A 20,742-nucleotide genomic window follows, 5' to 3' on the forward strand; every position below is an offset into this window, starting at 1 on the left:
TAAAGTATTCATTTAAAAAATTCCAATAAAATTCCTTTGAGGATTTTCAGTGAGAATTCTTGAATTCTTACATTTTTTATGAGAATTTTCCTTTGAAATTTTCTTTTTGGATCTTTTTCAGTTATTACTTTGGAAATTCGGGCAGGAGTTCATAAAGGGAATATCTTTGAAAATTTATTTGGAAATACCTTCGGCAGTTACTCTGAAAATTTCTTTCCGAAATTGGTTTGGGAATTCCTTAAGTATTTTTTGTTCTGAATTCATCCTTCATTGTTTATAAATTTTTTTTTGGTATTTATTTTAAAAATTGTCTCGGCTATTGCGATGCAATTGCTTTGGAAAAAAATATCAATTCCTACGGCAGTTCTTTTGAGAAATTGTTGGGAAATTCCTTTGGAAACTTCTTTGATCAACTCTCGGCAATGCTTCAGCAATGACATTGCGAACTGCTTCACAATGTTTTTTCTACGGAAATTTCTTTGGATATTCCATTTAAAACTTCTCGTTGGTTTTTTTTGACAATTCGTTTGGAAAAGCCTCTGGTGATTACTTTGAGAATAACTTACTTTGGACATGCATTCGGCGAATTTCCTGTGAGCTACTCCATGGAAATCTTTCATATTAATTTTGGCGGAGTTTTTTTTTTTGACAAAGCCTTTGGAAATCCTTTTAGTCATTTTTATTGGGTTTGATCCTAAAATTTCTATAAGATTTTTTGGGTTTTTCTTGGACAAAAACTATTTCAGAAGTTCCTTTGAAATTTGATTCGGAAACACATTCGTAAATTTCTAGGCAATAATATCCGAAATTGATTTAGGTTTTTATGTTTGAAAATATCTACGGCATTACTTTCCTTAATTCTTTGTGCAGTAGCTTTTGAAATTTTTCAGGCAGACCCTGCTAGATTCCCTTCAGTGATTTCTTTGGAAGTTTCACCGGCAGTCCCTTTGCTAATATACCTGACAATTACTTTTGTAATTCTTTCAAGAGTTCCTTTCGAAATTCATTTGGCAGGTACTTTGAAAATTCCTTAGTTAATTCGTAAATTGAGGTGGCAATTTTTAAAAATTTCTCCGTTAATTTAGTGTTTTTTCGGCTTTCAGCCACAGAAAAAGCGTTAATTTCTCAGAAAATTCCTATGGTAATTCCTCTGGAAGATTCATTTGATAGTTCTTTGCGGAATTCCGTCCATTGTTACTTTTGAGATTCTATGTGATACACTCTTGCGAATTAAAAAAAAAACAAGCATTTAAAATGGAACGGCCGAAGAAAATCTCAAAGACACAAACAATTTCCTAAAAAAAATCACAAAATATGTTTGAAGGAATACCAGTAGAATTTTTGTTTTTTTTTTTATTTGCCACTGTTCTTGGGAGAATTTCTGTAAGAATTCTTGAAAGAAGTCTTACATTTTTTTATTTGAATCAGTTGAATCTTTAGAGAAATCGCAAAATAATTTATTGGATGAATTAATAAAGAAATCTTTGGAAAAACTTCTGAAGGAAGTTTGGGAGGAATTTCTAAAGGCCTCTTTGAAGGAAATTCTTTAGAATTTTGAATAAATCCTAAGTAGAATTCCTAAAGGAATCCCTGGAAAATAGTTCAAAAGTAAACCTCTGTAGAAATTATTGAATAAATCAAACAAATTTATACTTTATCCGATTGATGAAACCTTCACAGAGGTTCCTAACAAGATCTTTAAAGAAATTCCAAAAGATTTTTTTGAAGAAATTTTTAAAAAATCCCTGGAAAAAATCCCGTAGGAATTTTTGAAGCGATTCCTGAAGAATTCTCGATTGGCAGCCTCATGAAATCTTAAACGTGCCTAATCACTTAAAAGATGCTTCTAGGAATTCTTTAAAAATCCTTGAAAAAGTTGCAAAACAGTCTTATTAGGAATCCTTGGAGAAACTTCTGAATAAATCATTTGAATTTATCTTATCATATCAGGTATCTGTTCCCTTACTATTTAAGCATGTACGCTCATATTTTCATCCCACTGAAAACAAAGAAATACAGCGCTTTTTTGTTAAAAGTGGGCACGAATGATGACAAAAATTACGTAATCAATGGGTGCGGTAATCCCTTTGTTTTCGAATAGGATGAATTTGGGATTGTAAGATTACTAAGGCAAGTTGACCCTACGAGGAATCCTCAGAGATTGAATAACGTATTTTCGGAGGAATTTCTGGATGAGTCAATAATAAATCCTGGTGAAATGCTTAACAGAGATGCTGGATGGCAACTTAGAATGATTTTTGAAAAGGTTTTTTGAAAGAATTTCATAGGAGTCTGATCAGAAGTCTCTATAAAATTTTTATAAGAGTTCTTAGAGGAATGCTAGCAAAATTCCTGAAGGAATCCTTGAAGAGACTCCTAGAGTTGATGGATATTAAAGAATTCGTCGAAATCCAGAAGGATTTCCTACACAAGTTCCTCTAAGAATTTTTTTAGAGGAACTTGTGTAGGGATCCTTGAAGGTTTTTTTAAAATTATTATCCATGGATTCTTTTGAGTCTTCTTGGACGATTTCTAGGACGAACCTCGTAATAAAACTTTAGAGAAACTCCTTGAAGAAACCCTGCAAACATTTTTCGAAAAAAAAGCGTTGCTGTAGTTCTTAAAAGAATCCTTGGAGGAATTTCTGAAGGAGTCCTTGGAAGAAATTCTCAAGAAATCTTCAAAGGAACGCCAAGATGAGTAATGAATGTTTGAGAAAATGCCAAGATAAATTCTTGGATAAATCAATGGAGAAATGCTTTACTTCCGTGGAAAAATCATTTAAGGGATCGTTGGAGGATCTCCTGAAAGAAACTATGGAGGAATGTTTGAAGAAATTCTAGAACAGATGTTCCCAACCTTTTTGAGGTGGCGACCCCCTTTAAGAATTGTCGAAACATCTGGGGCCCAATGATTTTTTTTAAATTGAATTAAATGAACGAAACCGAGCTTTTTTGGGTATAGTGACGTAGCCAGAAACTTACTGTGGGAGGGGTTTTCGACGGTCAATGATACGTTTTTTTTTATTCTACGCTCAGTGATGTCATGTGTACATTAAATTTGAGTTATAGCTGAAGAATAGCGGCGCAGCCGAAAATTTTTTCTATAGAAGGCGTTTTATACTGAAAATTTGTTCCTAAAATTGTTGCAAGGCGGTTTACAAAATTGAAAATTGGTATAATTTGCACAAAATATAATAAAAATTTAACAAGTTATTGGTAACATCGCGGCCCCCTTGGACTGGCTTCACGGCCCTCCAGGGGGCCGCGGACCACCGGTTGGGAACCTGTGTTCTAGAAGGACTCCTCTGACGGAGTTCCAATGTTATTTTTTGTAAAAATATCTGATTAAAAAAAAAACATTGGAGATTTTTTTGTAGTGATTATGTTTAGAATTTCTTAATTCTTTGATATTATACAGGGGATAGACAAAATGATCGGGACAGGCAAAATTTTCACTTTTCAAAAAATGTTCAATTAGCTGTAACTTTTCGAAAAGTGCATCAAATATTTTCAAATTTTTACTATAAGCTCCTCAACTAGTTGTGTATCAGTGGACAAAATTTGGAAAAGATCGGACAATTCTTCACGAAGTTATAAAGATTCTAAGAAAAAGGTACATTTATTCGATAGCCAACTTTGAGCTGTTATATCTCCGGATTCAATGAACCGAATGAAATGAAATTTTGACCAATTATGACTTACATAATAAGCTTTAAAAAACGTTTGACTCAACTTAAAATTCTTAACACGAAAGAAAATTACAACGGTTAGATTATTTTCCTTATAAAACACTAAATTTTCCAAAACTTCAACATCGTTTCAAAATTCAAGATGCAAATTATAGTTCACTTAAATTCCCTCCAAATGACTTATATATAAATGTGTTTTGAAGAAAAGTAACAACAAAGCCGTCAATAAATTGAAAAAGTAATGGGATGCATATTAAAAATAGACCAATTTATTAAAAAATCGTGAAAAAAATAAAATCGCTTTAACTTTTTCGCTTGTTGAAAATTTCAAGTTAAGTTAAATGTTTTCCAGAGTTCATTATATAAGTCATGCATGGTCAAAATTTCATTGCAATCGGTTCATTGAATCCGGAGATATAACAGCTCAAAGTTGGCTATCGGATAATTTTATCTTTTTCAAAAATCTTTATAACTTCGTGAAAAATTGTCCGATCTTTTCCAAACTTTGTCCACTGATATACAACTAGTTGAAGAACTTACAGTAAAAATTTGAGAATATTTGATGCACTTTTCGAAAAGTTACAGCTAGTTGAACATTTTTTGGAAAGTGAAAATTTTGCCTGTCCCGATCATTTTGTCTATCCCCTGTACATGAATCCTCAGAGATATAAGTGATAGAATCCCTGATGGACTTTCTGAATAAATATCGAGAAACACGCGATGAAGGTTTTGCAACAATCTTTTGAAGTACAGGTCAGGCTCGATTATCTGGAGTCGGGTTCCGGCGTTTCCCAAAACAATATCTCGCAAACGGAATGCTGTAAGAAGCTGGAAATTTGGCTGACCAACAATCAAAATTGGCTTGATAAAATGTAAAAAATTCACCTTTATAGATCATTCCGTTCCCCATATATACGTTTGAGAAGCATCCGAACCCGACTCCGGATAATCGAGTCCGACCTGTATTCTGAAGTACTTTTGAAAACATCCTCGGAGACAACACTGTAAGAATACCTAAAAGAGTGATTAAAGAAATATTGATTGACACTCTTGCATTAAGCACTTGAAAGATTCTTGGAGACAAATTATTATTCAAGAAATAATTTTTCAAAGAATACGGTAAAGCAATCTTTGAAGGAATTCCTAAAGGATTACTTGATGCAATTCCTAAATAAATTGTTAAAAAAATTTCGACATAATTTTTTGAAAAAAAAAAATCCGTCGCTCATTGATGGAACTCCGGGATGTATCTTTGCAGAAATCCCCGAAGAAATTCATGGAGGAATACAGAAAATAATTTTTGACCTTCCGTCAGTCAGTTGGCCACCACTGCCAGCATCACTCTAATGCTGATTACAAAAATTAGAAGAATAGATTTATCATTATAAAATTGTATATGTGTAATTTTCATGGGGCCCACAAATTTGGTTCCGCACCGGGCCCCCAAATCCCTAGCTACGCCGCTGCTCAGGCTAAACACATCATTCCATAGGATTGAACATGTTTGAGTAGTTTGCAAGTGAAATGCTTGTTAAACTAGGCAGTATTTTGAAAATTTTCTTCAAACACTAAGCTAAAAACATACCATGTCTCAGTCGTAACATTGCGTTGAAATTGGACATACTTTCGGAAGAAAAAACAAAAACCCAGAAGAAGTTTGTTAAAAATGTTTAACTGTTTTTTAATTCAATATCTGGAAACATTTTTGATGCAATTCCTGATGAAATCCCTGAATTATTTCCAAATTAATCCTTTGCAGATGAAAGAACTTGTGAAATAAACCAGCCAGTTGCTTACAAAATCGAAAGAAAAAAAAACATAGGAAAAACTTCTGCAGAAACCTCATGATTTGTTTTCTAAATAAAAGACGTTTCTCTTGAAATATCTCAAGAAATCCTTTCAGTATGACTCAGTGGGGTTTCTGTCAATATCCTGAAGAAAAGTATAAATAAGTATTTGTAGAAATTTCTAAAATATTCAATTATTCGTAAATCTTAAGAGCATCTCTTCCAAAATGTATAAATATTTTCCTTCGGAACCAAACCCATTTCAGTATTTCTTTTGAACATTTCTCGGAAATTTTCCTGTAATTTTTGTTGCAAATTTCTCCAGCAATTATTACGAAAAAATAATGAAGCACTACAAACGCATATTAAAATATAACATATTGTGGTGGAACACTACAAATGCGTAATAAATTAGGACATTACATTTGGACAAAAACAATACAGAACATATATTTTGCCCTGTTACCCTAATGGATAACAATTTCCGATGACAGGATGACGAGGTTTCTTAAACGTTGTTGGTCCATCAGTCAATCCTGTAATCGTATTTTGTCTGGCAGGATGCCTTTCTTTCGCAGCATTAGTTGCTTTCATAGCTTGAGTTTCGTCTAGGAATTTCTAATCCTAAGGGGGCATGCCGATTCCGGTTTGATCACTAGAGTTCTATAACTTGAAGTCTGTGCCAGGGAAAGGTTTACATCTCAAGTACTTAATCGCGGCCCGAAATGGCCCGAATGTTGACAATCGAAATAGGATTGCGGGCTTTAATTCTACCAGAACCCTATAAATGTGCATTAAGACAAGGGGAATATTTACAAGTTAAAATACAACATTTAACACAAAAATAAATCTTGTAATACAATGGCATTGGGAAATTCCTCAGTGACGCCTTCGGAAATCGAAGTACCAGTGACTATGTTTTTTTTGGCATTTCGTTTGGATCCCCTTCGGAGTTTTTTTGGACATACTTATAAAAAATTTCGGCTAAGTTTATTCTATTTGAAAACTGCTTTGACAATTCCTTTGGGAGTTTACTTGGCTATTTTAGTGTTTGCAATTTAATCAGAAAACTCCAATCATTTTGGTATTTTTTTTTTAATTTTCTTTGTAACTGTTTTGGTATTTTTTTCTGGAATTTACCCAGCACCCATGCGGGAATCCATTTTATAATTTCTCCGGTTATCTTTTTCTTCTTGACGTAACGTCCCAATTTGGACAAAGTCTCCTTATCAGCTGAGTGTTCTATAAGCTACAGTTATTATCTGAGATCTTCCTTTTCTTTTTATCTGTCCTCTCTCTCCTCTTCTTGGCGTAACGTCCTCACTGGGGCAAAGCCTGCTTCTCAGCCACAGTTTTTAACTGAGAGCTTCCTCTGCCAATGACCATTTTGCATGTGTATATGGCAGCATCCATTTATTACGTAACGCCAAAATCGAGATTTTTAGACCCCCCCTCCCCCCTTCGTAACGCTTTTTTGTATGAAAACCCAAATTTTTTTGTATGAACCGTAACGCTTGACCACACTCCCCCCCCTCCCCCTAGAGCGTTACGTAATTTGTGGACGGCGCCTATCGTGTGGCAGGCACGAAGATACTCTATGCCCAAGGAAGTCAAGGAAATTTCCTTTACGAAAAGATCCTGGACCGACCGGGAATCGAACCCGTCACCCTCAGCATGGTCATGCTGAATACCCGTGCGTTTACCGCCTCGGCTATATGGGCCCTCTTTATCTGTATTAACGATATTTTTAGCCCTAGGCTAGTTCATCTCGGGACCCACGCTTTACTTCCCTTCCGAAGGAAGAACTCACATTTTGCGAGTTTGTCGGGTCCTCGGCGTGATAGTCAAGTGTTCTAACCATCACACCAGGTCCGCTCCACCCCAAGGGTTCTTTTTGGAATTGCTCCTGCGATTCCGTCAAAAATATCTTCCTTTGTCCATATTATGGACTCCATAACCATTTGCCATGTGTATATCGTGTGGTAGGCACTTAGATACTGTATGCTTAAGGTAGTCAAGGATATATCATCTACAAAAACTTTCTGGATCAACCGGGAATCGAACCAGTCACCTTCAGTTTGATCGTGCGCTTACCGCATCGCCAATGCCTTCCAATAATCAATTCGGAAATGTCTGGGAATTTCTTTGCATTTTTTCAATTCTCCGCCAATTCGTTTTCTACCTATACCTTTCGGAATTCCATCGGTAATTTCTTTGAGGAATCTTTCGAAAACCTCTTCAAACATACATTTTTTTTTTTTTGAGAATGCTTTCGGCAATTCTTTCGGATCTAAATTTAAAACTTTCTTTAGGCATTTCATCGACAATTTTTATTGAGAATTTCTTTGGCAAATGCCTTTGAGGTTTTGTTCCGGGAATTTCTCCGAAAAATTCATCGGTATTTTTTTCAGAATTTCCATGGCAATTCCTTCGGAGTAAGTTTTGGAAATTGCTTCGCGCATCCATTTGAAAATTCTATCAGGAATTTCTCTGGAATTGTCTTTGAAATACAGTTCGATAATTACAATAAAATTCCTCGAGCAATTCTGTTGGGAATCTCTCTCAAAATTCCTTCAGCATATTTTTTTCCTTCATAATTTTTTTATCGAAAATTTCGTTGAATTTTTTTTCGGAAATTCTTTTAGGTATTCGGTCGGCCATTTTTTTCCGCATCCGGCACTTCCAGACAGTTTTTCGGAAATTTCTTCTTTTTTTTCTATGACAGCTTTATAAAATTTTCTTTAGAACTTGCTTCTTAAAATCCATTTGCAGATTCTTTTGGTTATTCTTCTGGAAATTCAATTATAGTTTCCAGAAAGTACTCAGAAAAACTGACGAACAAGTTTTAAATTCATTACTGGAAAAAATCACTAAGGGCTTGGCAAAAAAATTCATGAAAAATATTACCGAAGGAATTTCTAAAAAAATAATTAGGATTTTTTTTTTGAAAAATAACCGAATCAATAAAAAAAACCCTAATTAATCCACCTAGCGGTGATGGTGCCTTTCTCGTGCTTTAAAATATCCTTTCAACAAAACTCGAGTGACATGTTGATGACATTGACATAAATACAAAATGAAAACTGCTTGCTAAATCTACTCAATATGGATACATTTTATATTAGCATAACATCCAATATTCATAAAATATAAGACAACGATCCAAAACTCAAACTAAACAAGTGTCATGAAGCCGCAAAATTTTGAAACGTCATTTTAGATTTTCCGGTCATCATTTTATGACTCCGGATATCTACCCCAACTAAACTGACCGCCATCTTGAACATTGAGACACCATCTTGGATGTTCTGATATTCATTTTTGGACTCTGCGCCTAAAATTACATAAAATAGTCGCTGTATTGAATTTTGGCTTGTCGTTTATGATTTTCTGGTTACCAGTTTTGGACGAAGACCGGCATGCTTCCCCATTCAAACTATAGTCATACTGCAGACCTTGTGAAACAGCACACAGCTTGGGTTTTCTGATTACAAACCTTGAATTCTGGAAATATTTTCATACAAAATATGCGCATAATGCAAGAATTAAAAATCCTATAAAATAGGCACTAACTTGAATACTGGGCCATTATCTTGGACTTTGGACCGCTTTCTTGGATACTCTGGTGGACTCCGAACAAATTTCCCATACCAAATACACTTATTTTACATAGTTTTAGAGCTCAAAATTCCTTAAAACAGCCACCATCTTCTGTTGACGCGATCAAATTCTAAATTTTCCATTCAACGTTGACCCATCCTGCTATAAATTTACACCTTAGGAATCTGAAATGGTACGATTTGATGAGATCGCTTTAGTTTTGTCTATATTTTGTTCACATATATGAGAACTTAGACCTATTCGTCACTGTTGTTCATACCTAATGTTTAACAGGCCATTAAACAAAGCCACGATTTAATTTTTCACATGAACGTTGGTTCTGCTACACAACAGCTAGTCTCTAATGTGATCTAAGGCTATTTTCTTGCCAACCGTTCATTAGATTATCAAAAAATCTGCGATCTGATGTGTCATATGTATGGGTTCGGTTCATTTTTATATTTGGTAATTTCCGGTGGGATAGCCGGATCTGATTCCATGAGTCATGGGCCATGACACTACCGGTTGTCCCAATTATGGTCTGAGAATATTTTATTGCTATTTATTCACCTTTACCTAATCACGGCGATTTGATATATCGCATGAATGGGTTTGCTTCACTTTTACTTCTAATTACTTTCGAAGCCACAGCTGAACCCGCAACACTACCGAGAATCTAATGTGGTCTGACCCTATTTTTCCATCAGGTTGTCGATAAGTCGTGATCAGTCTTGTTAGATTATTATTATTATTATTATTATTATTATTATTATTATTATTATTATTTATTTTTAAACCAAAAATTTTGAAAGATGGAAGACTTGTTAGAGATCACAGTCATTTGAACCTTATCGTCGATGTCGATGTCAAACGAATGCACTTCACCACGATAGCGGCTTCGGGAGACGGTTCGGCTTTTGTTATTCCTGTCTTCTTCCATAATAAGAGCTATGTTGCCCATCTGCACAGTTAGAAAAAATCACCGACTTTGGTAATGTTTTACCGAAATCTCAACCGTTAAGTTTGTATTGCCGTAAAACGGGGTAACTTTGATAGTTTTTCAGCAATTTTTTTTTAAATAATTTTCTATGTGACTGTATTTTTCCTAGTTTTATATTTTTAAAACAAGTACCGGGCTATCAGTTATCAATTGCAGTTGAGAGATTTGTTAATCTTAAATATTTTCTGTGACTTTTAGTTTTCCATATGAGCGAGAATCAGATTTTCATTTTGGGGTAACTTTGATAGTTCCCTGTAAAACACATCAAATCTTAAAAATAATCACAGATTGAGTTCTTAGGAGCATAAACATCATATGAGCAGGCTTGTGGAATATATACAATAGATTTTTTGTATCAAAACATTGTTTTTTTTTACAAAAGTCTACATATAAAAATGAGTTTGTGGCTAGGTTGGTGGAGTACTGAGTGAAAAACGCAGTGAATTTAGCAATCAAAAATCGTTATCTTTGTAAAAACATATGTTTAATGGTACATCAACATATAATTACATGCTATTCATGGTGAGTTTTATTTTTTTTGTAGTTTTTGAATGTTTTATTAACAAATTTTGAACAACACAGATTCATCTACATGGAAGTACACTCAGTAGCAAAAAAAAAGCCGAGCTGATGTTTTCTCCTAAAATGCGTCATGTTCAATCTGCTGAAACTTTGACAATTATCAATATTTTTGGCTGAAAATTTTATCGCCTCATCATCAATATATTGATAATGTATGGACAAAATTTCAAATTAATAGAAATTATATATTCTGAGTTATAACAACTTATATGAAAAAATTCATTTTTGGCCATACCTTTTTCAAAAATCCGTATATCAGTGATAAATTTAAGTAGCTTCATAAAAATTTCACTGCAGCGTCAGTAAATATAGGAAATGTTGTGGTCAAAATTTGAAATATTTTTATCCAGAGGTTTGGGCCACAGAAATCGTCAAAGTTAAAGTACCACTGTGGATGCCTACAGTTTTCACTCCATATTGACCACGCTGAAACACCGGTGCAGAAAAAAAGCCGAGGTCAATTCGTTCCATTAATGTTTAGATCTAAGTTTTAATAAACAATCCATACTATATGACATACTTTTATAAACTTTCGTGTGGTCTGCTAGTTGTTTATGACATTCTGCACGTAACACATGGTGCGTTACGCGTTACACATAATGCGTTACAAACATACATAAATATGTTAGTGAATATACAAGTAGTTTGAATAATTTACAAATTTTGGCAACTATAAAAAAAATATTATAAGTAAACAAGTTGTGGGGTATAATTGAGATCCACAAAGTATGATATAGAAAGGCATGTAACATCAGTTGTTTGCTTATGATAAGGTTTTAACAGTAGCCAAAATTTGCAAGTTATTCAAACTACTTGTATATTCACTAATATACGTATGTTTGTAACGCATTACGTGTAACGGGTAACGCACTATGTGTTACGTGTAGAATATCATAAAACAACTAGAAGACCACAGGAAAATTTATAAAAATATGTCATATAATATAGATTGGTTATTAAATCTTAGATCTAAACATTAATGGAACGAATTGACCTCGGCTTTTTTTCTGCACCGATGTTTCAGCGTGGTCAATATGGAGTGAAAACTGTATTCACCCACAGTGGTACTTCAACTTTGACGATTTCTGTGACCCAAACCGCTGGATGAAAACATTTCAAATTTTGACCACAACATTTTCTATATTTACTGACGCTGCAGTGAAATTTTTATGAAGCTACTTAAATTTTTCACTGAAATACGGATTTTTGAAAAAGGTATGTCCAAAAATGGATTTTTTCATATAAGTTGTTATAACTCAAAATATATAATTTCTATTATTTTAAATTTTGTCCATACGTTATCAATATATTGATGATGAAGCGATAAAATTTTCAGCAAAAAATATTGATAATTGTCAAAGTTGCAGCAGATTGAACATGACGTATTTTAGGAGAAAAAATCAGCTCGGCTTTTTTTTTGCTACTGAGTGTACAAGGGCATTGCATACTTTTAGTCGTTTATCGACGTATGGAGATTTATGTCTCAATTTACAAAATTGCTTCCATTTCGTAAAAACATACTTCGTTAAGAGATTCAAGGCCAGATTTGGAATCTACTATGATGAATCTATCGAAAATAAGAGTCCCTTTCTTATGTTTATTGATCTTCGTTCTACTGCTCGTGTTGTGTGTAGGTAAGAGGTAACGATAGCGCACGAATGTAACAAAGCCGACTGACACCCGACTGCGGCAACGAAATGAAGGTAGTAAAAAGTGTCGAATGTTTACAAGACTGGTCGTGATTTGATGTACCGTATCCATGGGTTTGGTCAAATTTTACATTTTACTACCCGGATCTGATTCCGGGTAACTACCGGCTGAACCAAATATGGTCTAACATTATTGTCTTGTTAACTGCTCATCGGTTAACCAAAAACGCTGCAAATTGAAGGTGTCACATGCAGGGTTTGACAATTTCGACGGGACTCTCGGAACCAATTCCAGAACACTACCAGTTGTCTTTAGTGTGACGTAAGGCTATTTTCTAGCTAACTGTTCATCAGGTTATCGCAAAAGCCACGATTTGATGTGTCACATGCCTGGATTTGGTTTACTTTTACATTTGGCCTCTTCCGGCCACTCAATCAAAACCGATTCCGAAACACTTGCTGGCCGTTCATTAGGTAATCTAAAAAGCCGCTATTTGATGTGACGCATGTACGGGTTTGTTTCTCTTTTAGATTTAACCACTTCGGCGGGAACCTCGGAACGGGTTCCGGAACACTACTGGTTCAGATATGGTCTGAGATGGTTTTCCTGCTCATTGTCCATCAGGTCATCGAAAATGCCGTGGTTTGATGTGTCGCATGTATGGGTTTGGTTCAATTGTATATTTGGCCACTTCCAGCGGGACGCCTAGAACCGGTTCCGGAACACTACCGGTTAAGATATGGTCTAAGATGATTTTCCTGCTCATTATCCATCAGGTCATCGAAAATGCAGTGGTTTGATGTGCCGCATGCATGGGTTTTTTTTTTTCAATTGTATATTTGGCCACTTCCAGCGAGACGACTAGAACCGGTTCCGGAACACTACCGGTTCAGATATGGTCTGAGATGGTTTTCCTGCTCATTGTCCATCAGGTCATCGAAAATGCCGTGGTTTGATGTGTCGCATGCATGGGTTTGGTTCAATTGTATTTCTGACCACTTCCAGTAGAACGCCTAGAACCGGTTCCGGAATACTACCGGTTCAGATAGTGTCTGAGATGATTTTCATGCTCATTGTAGATCAGGTCATCTAAAATGCCGTGGTTGGATGTGTCGCTTGCATGGGTTTGGTACAATTGTACATTTGGCCACTTCCAGCGGGACGCCCAGAACCGGTTCGGGAACACTACCGGTTCAGATATGGTCTGAGACTATTTTCCTGATTACCGCTCATCAGGTTATCGAAAATGCCGTGGTTTGATGTGTCTCATGCATGGGTTTGGTTCACTTTGATATTTGCCATTTCCGGCGGGACACCCGGAACCGGTTCCGGAACACTACCGGTTCAGATATGGTCTTAGACTATTTTTCTGCTTACCGTTGATCAGATTATCGAAAAAGCCGCGGTTTGATGTGTCGCATGCACGGGTTTGTAGCATTTTCATATCTGGCCCCTTCCTGGGGTACCGGTCCGGAACACCTAAATGGCCATAACTCCGGAACCGCTGGACCGATTCGAACCATTTTCAATAGGAAACAATGGGACCATATTCCGCGTCGAATGAACCATCGGTCATTAAAATCGGTTGAGGTTTACTGCCAAAAAGTGATGTGAGTTTTTTTTGTACACACACATACACACACACATACATACACACACACACACACATACATACACACACACAGACATCACCTCAATTCGTCGAGCTGAGTTGATTGGTATATGTGACTCAACCCTCCGGGCCTTCTATCAAAAAATCGTTTTTGGAGTGAACATATAGCCTTTCCAGTACACTTAGTGTACGAGAAAGGCAAAAAAAGATGAACGAATGCAATGTTCGAACCTAGGTATTTTCGGTTTATTGGCCGAATGTCGTTTGGTTGAAAAATGAATGATGAACGTAAGTTAGCTTAAGCCACATTAGTATAATATTTCTGATAAAACATTGGCATTGCCAACTTGTCCCTGATTGGTAAAACTAAAGAGAATAGCCTATGATCAAAAAAAGAAAAGATTTCCGATGATCATATTGTCAGCTAGAATGTCAATTCAGCCAAATAGCATTTTGTCAAGTTTATTCGATCTTACGACATTCTGCAAAACGGCATTCGTCCAAATGACAGGACACCCTTGCTGGAATTGCTAGAATTCATGATGAGGTTTGCACTGTAGATTTCCTGCTGCGATTTGTTTAGGATTCTTCTAGGGATTTCTTAAAAATATCCTTCAGAGATCTCTAGCGAGTTAAATTTCGTTTTACAGTTTCTTTCAAAATTCCTATTGGAAACCCTTGACAAGTTCGAGATGGGATTCCTCAAGAAATGTTTGCTGTAAGGGTCAATGCGTAAATTACGTCATGCTTATATGGGGAAGGGGGGGGGGGGTTTCATAACGTGACGACCATACATTTTTTTTTTTGAAGTCTCATACAAAAAGTGTGACATAGGGGGAAGGGGGATTGAAAATGGTCAGTTTTTGCGTGACATAATTTGTGTATCACCCCTAATTCTTCAGGGAATTTCTACTGAGATTCTTCCAGAATTTCTTTTCGTGTTCTTCCAAGAATCCCTTCAGGAATTCTTCCTTGGATTAAAGAAATCCTTCAGATTTTTGCCTCAAATTTTCCACAGACATTCCTCCTGTGGTATTCCCAAAACTTTTTTTTTTAGATTTCGCCATAAATTGCCGTTTGAAATCCTTCAAGAACGAGAAATATTCGTCGGGATTCCAGGAATTCTACCTGAGATTGATCGAGAGATTTCTCCAGGGATCACTTTAGGGATTTCTGTTGAAAAAAAAAATAAAATTATGCCTATTCAGTTACTACAGTTCTACAAACATTAATCCAATAATGTTTCCAGCAATTCCTCAGGGTTCTTCTATAGCCGTGCTTCCCAAACTCAGTTTTTGCGGCGCCCCAATGTGTCACAGGCTCGCTTTTTTTCACTCGTTTAAACGAGCCTGCTAGAGGCTGGGGGTACCTCTTGTGATTCATCTAGGATTTCCTTGTGCTACTCACGCATAAACATTTCTTGAGAATTTCTTTTGTGATTTCTTCCGGATTTTTTTCAGAGATTCTCCTAAAATTTCTTGTTGGGAATTCTCCTAGATTTTATCGATTGATTTCTGTAATTGCTCCAGAATCCTGAAAAAATAATTATTTCGTAGATTTCTCCAGGAATTTCTTTCGGAATCCTCCAATAATTTATCTCGGAATTCCTCTAAGGATGCCACTATGAATTTGTCGGAGATTGTAATAGGGATTCTGTCAGAAATTACTTGTGGGATTTATCCGGGAACTCATCTAGAAATATCTACAGAAATCCCTTTTGGATTCCTTCAGGAATTCCTTAGAGTTTTATCTTGTAATCACTCGGATAATCCGGATTAAGAATTTCTTATCAAAGTAATCTAAGAATCCTTTTGAGGTTCCAAAAACGCATTTTCGTGCAAAAATATTGCTGCTATGTGCTGGACAAAATGCAACTTTTTTCAGCCTAATGTTCCTCCAGGCCCAGAGTTCTTCCAGGGATTCCTCCAGTTATTCATTCAGAGATTTGTCGACAGATTTCTCAAACAAATCTGCAAGAAATTCTTCCAAGGATTCTTCCAGAAATTTCTTCACAGTTCCTCCAAAAGTTCTTCCATTGATTTCTCCAGGAATCCCTCTGAGAATTCCTCCAGGGCTTTCTCCAGCAATTCAGGGATTTGTCCGAGACTTCCTCCAGAAGTTGCTCCGGGAATTCCTCCTGGGATTCCTTCACGAATCAATTCACAAGATTCCAAGAATGCTACAAGAATTAATCCAGGGATTCCTCCACGCATTCGTCCAGAAATTCCTCCAAGAATATCTCCCAAGATTCCTTTAGGGACTTGTCCATGGATTTCTCAAGCAATTACTCCTAGGGATTCTTACAGAAATTCCCCCAGATATTTCCCAGGTACACTGAAACCTCTTTTTATGCACATGGCTGGGACTGCATAAATTAAAAATGTGCAGAAATTTAAAAAGGCATGAAAAGAGGGAAATTTATGCATAAATTAAGTTTGGGCTTTAGTTGGAGAATCTTGTTCGCGAGAACAGGTCTTGCTTCTGAGTAGTTGAGGTGGGGCTAAGGGAGTTTCCAGAAAGTTCCCAGAGAGCCCGAAAAGGGGGTTCCAAGGGGCTTCAGTGGCGTTTTAAGGGTTTTTTTCGGGGGATTTCAAAAGCCTTTAAGGGTGTTCTGTCAAGAAATGTTGGTGTTTACGGGGATTACGGGGAACTCTGGGGTATTTCAATAGTATTAAGTGGGTTTCAGGGGCGTTTCAAGGGGCTTTAGGGGCAATTCAAGGGATCTCAGGAGCCTTTAAAGGGCGTTGCAAGAGGTTTGAGGGGCGTTTTAAGATATTTCAGAATCTACTCTGAAACTTCCTGAAATGCCTCACAAATCCTCCTTAAGCCTCCCGGGGACCCCATGTAACGCACCTGAGAGGCTTCAAAACCCCTGAGAACCCCTCCGCTTCCGTACGCTTCCGTAACGCCTCTTAATTCCCCGAAAATGCTCTGAAACGTCTTGAAATGCCTCCAAAACCCCCCTTAAACCTTCTCGGACCCCATGTAACGCACCTGAGAAGCTCCGAACACCCTGAAAACTCCTTCGTAGCGCCTTTTAATCCCGCAGAAAATGTTCTGAAACATCCTGGAATGCCTCTAAAATCCCCCTTAAACCCCCTCGGACCCCATGTAACGCACCTGAGAGGCTCCGAACCCCCCGAAAACTCCTCCGTAACACTTTCGTAACGCGTCTTAATCCCGCAGAAAATACTCTGAAACGTCCTGAAATGCCTTCAAAATCCCCCTTAAACCCCTCGGATCCCATGTAATGCACTCGAGAGGCTCCGAACACCCCGAAAACTCCTCCGTAACGCCTCTGCATCCCGCCAAAAATGGTCTGAAACATCCTGGAGTGCATAAAAAAACCCTCCTCACCAAAACCTCAACGTCTCTGAAACCAGCTTAAAATGCTCTGAGACTTCTTGAAATGACTTCGAAACACCATTAAGACCCACTCGGACCCATGTAACGCACATGGGACCTTCAGAAACACCCAAAAACGAACCTGTAACCTTACTTTGCTCTCTTCTGTAAACACCCCTTGGCCACCGTTGTAATAGTTCCCGTCATTATTAAATATTCTTATGCACAATATTTGGTCTGAGTAGCTTTCCCTCTTTTTATGCAGGGCATAAAAAAGGTGCATAAATTAAAAGTGCATAAAAATAACATGCATAAAAAAAGGTTTCTGTGTATTCCTTCAGGTGTTCGTCCAAGGATTTTTCCAAAGAACCTGCAGGAAATCCTACATGGATTCCTCCAGGAAATCCTCCAAAGATTACTCATAAGGTTCCTTCAGAAAATCTTCCAGGACTTCATCAAAGGATTCCTCTAGCGATTTCTCCAAAAATTGCTCCAGAATTTTTATAAGAGTTCTCGCAAGGATTTCTCCATGAATTCCGAAAAGGATTCCTCATAAATTGATTTAGGAATTTGACCAAGAATTCCTCCATGAATTCCTCCAGAGATTCTCTCAAGGATTCCTTCGAGAATTCCTCCAGAGATTCCTCTAGAAATTCCTCCAGGGATTCTCACAAAGGCTCCTACAGGAATTCTTCCAGCCAATAATCTAGCAAATTATCCAGGGAATTGATCAAGAATCCCTCCAGGGATTCTTCCACGAATTCGGCCAGAAATTCCTCCAGGGATTTTCCCAGAAATTCATCCATGAATTCCTCAAGAAATTTCTCCGCAGATTCTTTCAGAAAATTCTTTACAGATTCCACAAGAAATACCTGCAGTGATTCTTCCAAAGATTCCTAGAGGAATTCCTCTTGGAATTCCTCTAGGGATCCCCTCAAGAATTTCTCCAGTGATTCCTCCAGAAGTTCTTGCTGGAATTCCTTCTGAAATACGCCTACGGAGTTCCTCAAAGGACTCTTCATCAATTCCTTTAGGGATACATTCAGGAATTCCTCCTGGAATTCTCCCAAGGATTCCGACGTGGTTCCCTCAAGGGATTCTACCAAGGATTCATTCATGGATTCTCCCAGGGAATCCAAAAGGGATTTTTCCAGAGATTCTCCCAGGGATGTTCACGATTAGAGTGAGTCTAATGTTCACACAAATCGGCCAAATTGGGATAAGCAGTGTCGATTTTATACGGATTTTCTGGGTTTTGAGTCGCGTCACGACGCTCCATGAACTACGTCACACGACGGAACATATGTATAACCACCCTTATTATCATGTACTTTTGAAAGAGGGCCTTATTAGTAGGAACAACTTTGTAGAATACCGTATTTGTCTAAACAGTAATTTGAAGGCGCTGAGTTCATCACGCGCAAAGTTGGCATTGATTTCATCACGCGCAGTGGTAGAATGTAATTCCACAAATATATTGTTCTTTCTCATTAGGTTTTGCCCATCGGTGTTCATCTACCTGTCCACCATTGTACCTGCAATATGGCTTCTGGAATTGGACAAACTGGAAAAACGCACCCTCTTCCAGGACCAGATGCTGAACGAAACAATAAATTTTGCTGCCACGGTCGGCAAAGACCTGAAAGACCTGAACAAAATGCTCGGTGTAAAAATCCAGCTCCCGGAAATTCAACTAAATGCCGACACATGGGTAACCCTTATCGAGCAGTTCCTGATGCTGGTGCTCATCATTGGCCGGTGGATGCTACCAAAGGGGGACCTGACCCGGGACCAGCTGAGCCAACTGCTGCTGGTCTACATCGGAACCGCGGCCGACATAATTGAGTTTTTCGATTCTTTCAAAGATAGCAAAATTGCAAACGAACCGGTGCTGGTCCTGCTGACGCTGAGCATTTGGTCCTGGAGTTTGCTGCAGTTTACGATTGTCCTGTCGGCCACACGTGCCCGGAAACCGCGCGGGGGCGGAAGTGCTGCCGCCCAACGAGACGAGGACACCCATTGTTGTAACATGAGCTGCTGTAACATCGACGTGTGGGGCATTGCGTTGAACATTCTGCTGCAGGATGCCCCGTTTCTCACCTTTCGGCTTCTGATTATCATCCACTACAAAATTATAACCTATATGAACATTTTCTTCACATGTGAGTACTCTTCTGTGAACGTTAACGTAAGATACGTACACCCATTGATATGAATATGTAGTCATTTTTCATCCTTTTTATGGAGAAGTCCATGCCTCAAATTACCTTATCGGAGGAAGGTGTCGGATAGCCCGGAAGTGGGCTTCGAGTCAGTCCGAGTGCAAAGTGCTACATATTTTCCTCTATCCTGCAGGTAAAAACACATTGGTTATATTGCTTCAGCTTTATCGGCTGTACGTGGTTCATTCGGAAAATCGGAAGACGGCATCGAAGAAGAAAAAGCAGCAGCTGCAGGGTAAGAAGCAGTCATCTGGAGGTGGACCTGGTCGTCATACGAAGCACCACAAGAAAACCAGCCGAAGGTAAACAAACATTGGGGCGTGTGGGCGAGGATGAATGTGTTTTGTTGTGCATGTTTGAGGAGCTGTTTGTCGGTGAGCATGGGTAATTAAATTTGATTAGACATGTAAGTTAATATTGGAGCTTTTGTGATATTTATAGACTAAGAACCAGGGCGATTGGAAAGCGAACTGATAATAAGTCCTGTTACGTGAAGACTAACATTCATTCAGTTTATTATCACAAAGATAGACGGTAGACCAATTTGACCAATTTGAAGAAAATTTGTAAGTTTATACTGCGTACAAGTTGATGAATAAAACAGACAGCACTTTGTTTTTGTTATCAATTTTTAATCATTCTGCGCTGTACTATCAACTAAAAGAGTAGGAATCTACTCTATCGACATCGTTGACAATTAAAAAGTGTCTTATAAAGTCACAGGTAACCACTAAACATTTGAATTTGTCGTACAGTAGACCGTATTGGGCATTTGAACTGCTTGCTGCCCTACATAAGCAGTTCGGATGTATAGCAGACTTGAATTAGCATAAGCTGTGTTGCTCAAAAGCTTTTGGCTGTAAAATAGCATTTTAACTGCTTGAGGTGCTTCGCTTGGAAGTATTCAGAATACTTTTCAACTGCTCTTCAAATTCTACGAGCAAAGAGTATGGAAGATATGTTACGTGTTTGACTACGCATGCTGTCTATTTCTTACAAATTCTATGCCTTTGTTGACATACTTGTACATCTGAGTTACTTATTCGGTTTCCCTTGGTTACTTCCGTTCTCATCCAAAAGCTCCGCAGCTAACATTGCTGCAGCGAGTTTAGATTGAGAACATGGCCATCGAACAATTAACATCTATTATTTCGTCAAAAAATATGTACCGAATCGTTGGTTGCTTTTGGGGGTGGAAGCTCAGGTAAAATATTATCTCCTGGGCGCCCATTAAAAACACCACCTCCGGCGAA

General features: G+C 37.5%; 1 protein-coding gene across 1 annotated transcript in view; it reads left to right on the plus strand.

Moving 5' to 3' along the window:
• Positions 1–20,742, plus strand: part of LOC109404426 (transmembrane protein 26) — a 37,264-nt gene that overhangs the window by 7,078 nt on the left and 9,444 nt on the right. Inside the window, exons 2-3 of the mRNA XM_029871980.2 lie at positions 18,762–19,429; positions 19,623–19,791. Coding sequence (XP_029727840.2) covers positions 18,762–19,429; positions 19,623–19,791 — 837 coding nt within the window. The remainder of the gene's footprint in view (positions 1–18,761; positions 19,430–19,622; positions 19,792–20,742) is intronic.

The sequence above is a fragment of the Aedes albopictus genome, chromosome 3 (assembly GCF_035046485.1).
Source record: "Aedes albopictus strain Foshan chromosome 3, AalbF5, whole genome shotgun sequence".
Classification (NCBI taxonomy): domain Eukaryota; kingdom Metazoa; phylum Arthropoda; class Insecta; order Diptera; family Culicidae; genus Aedes; species Aedes albopictus.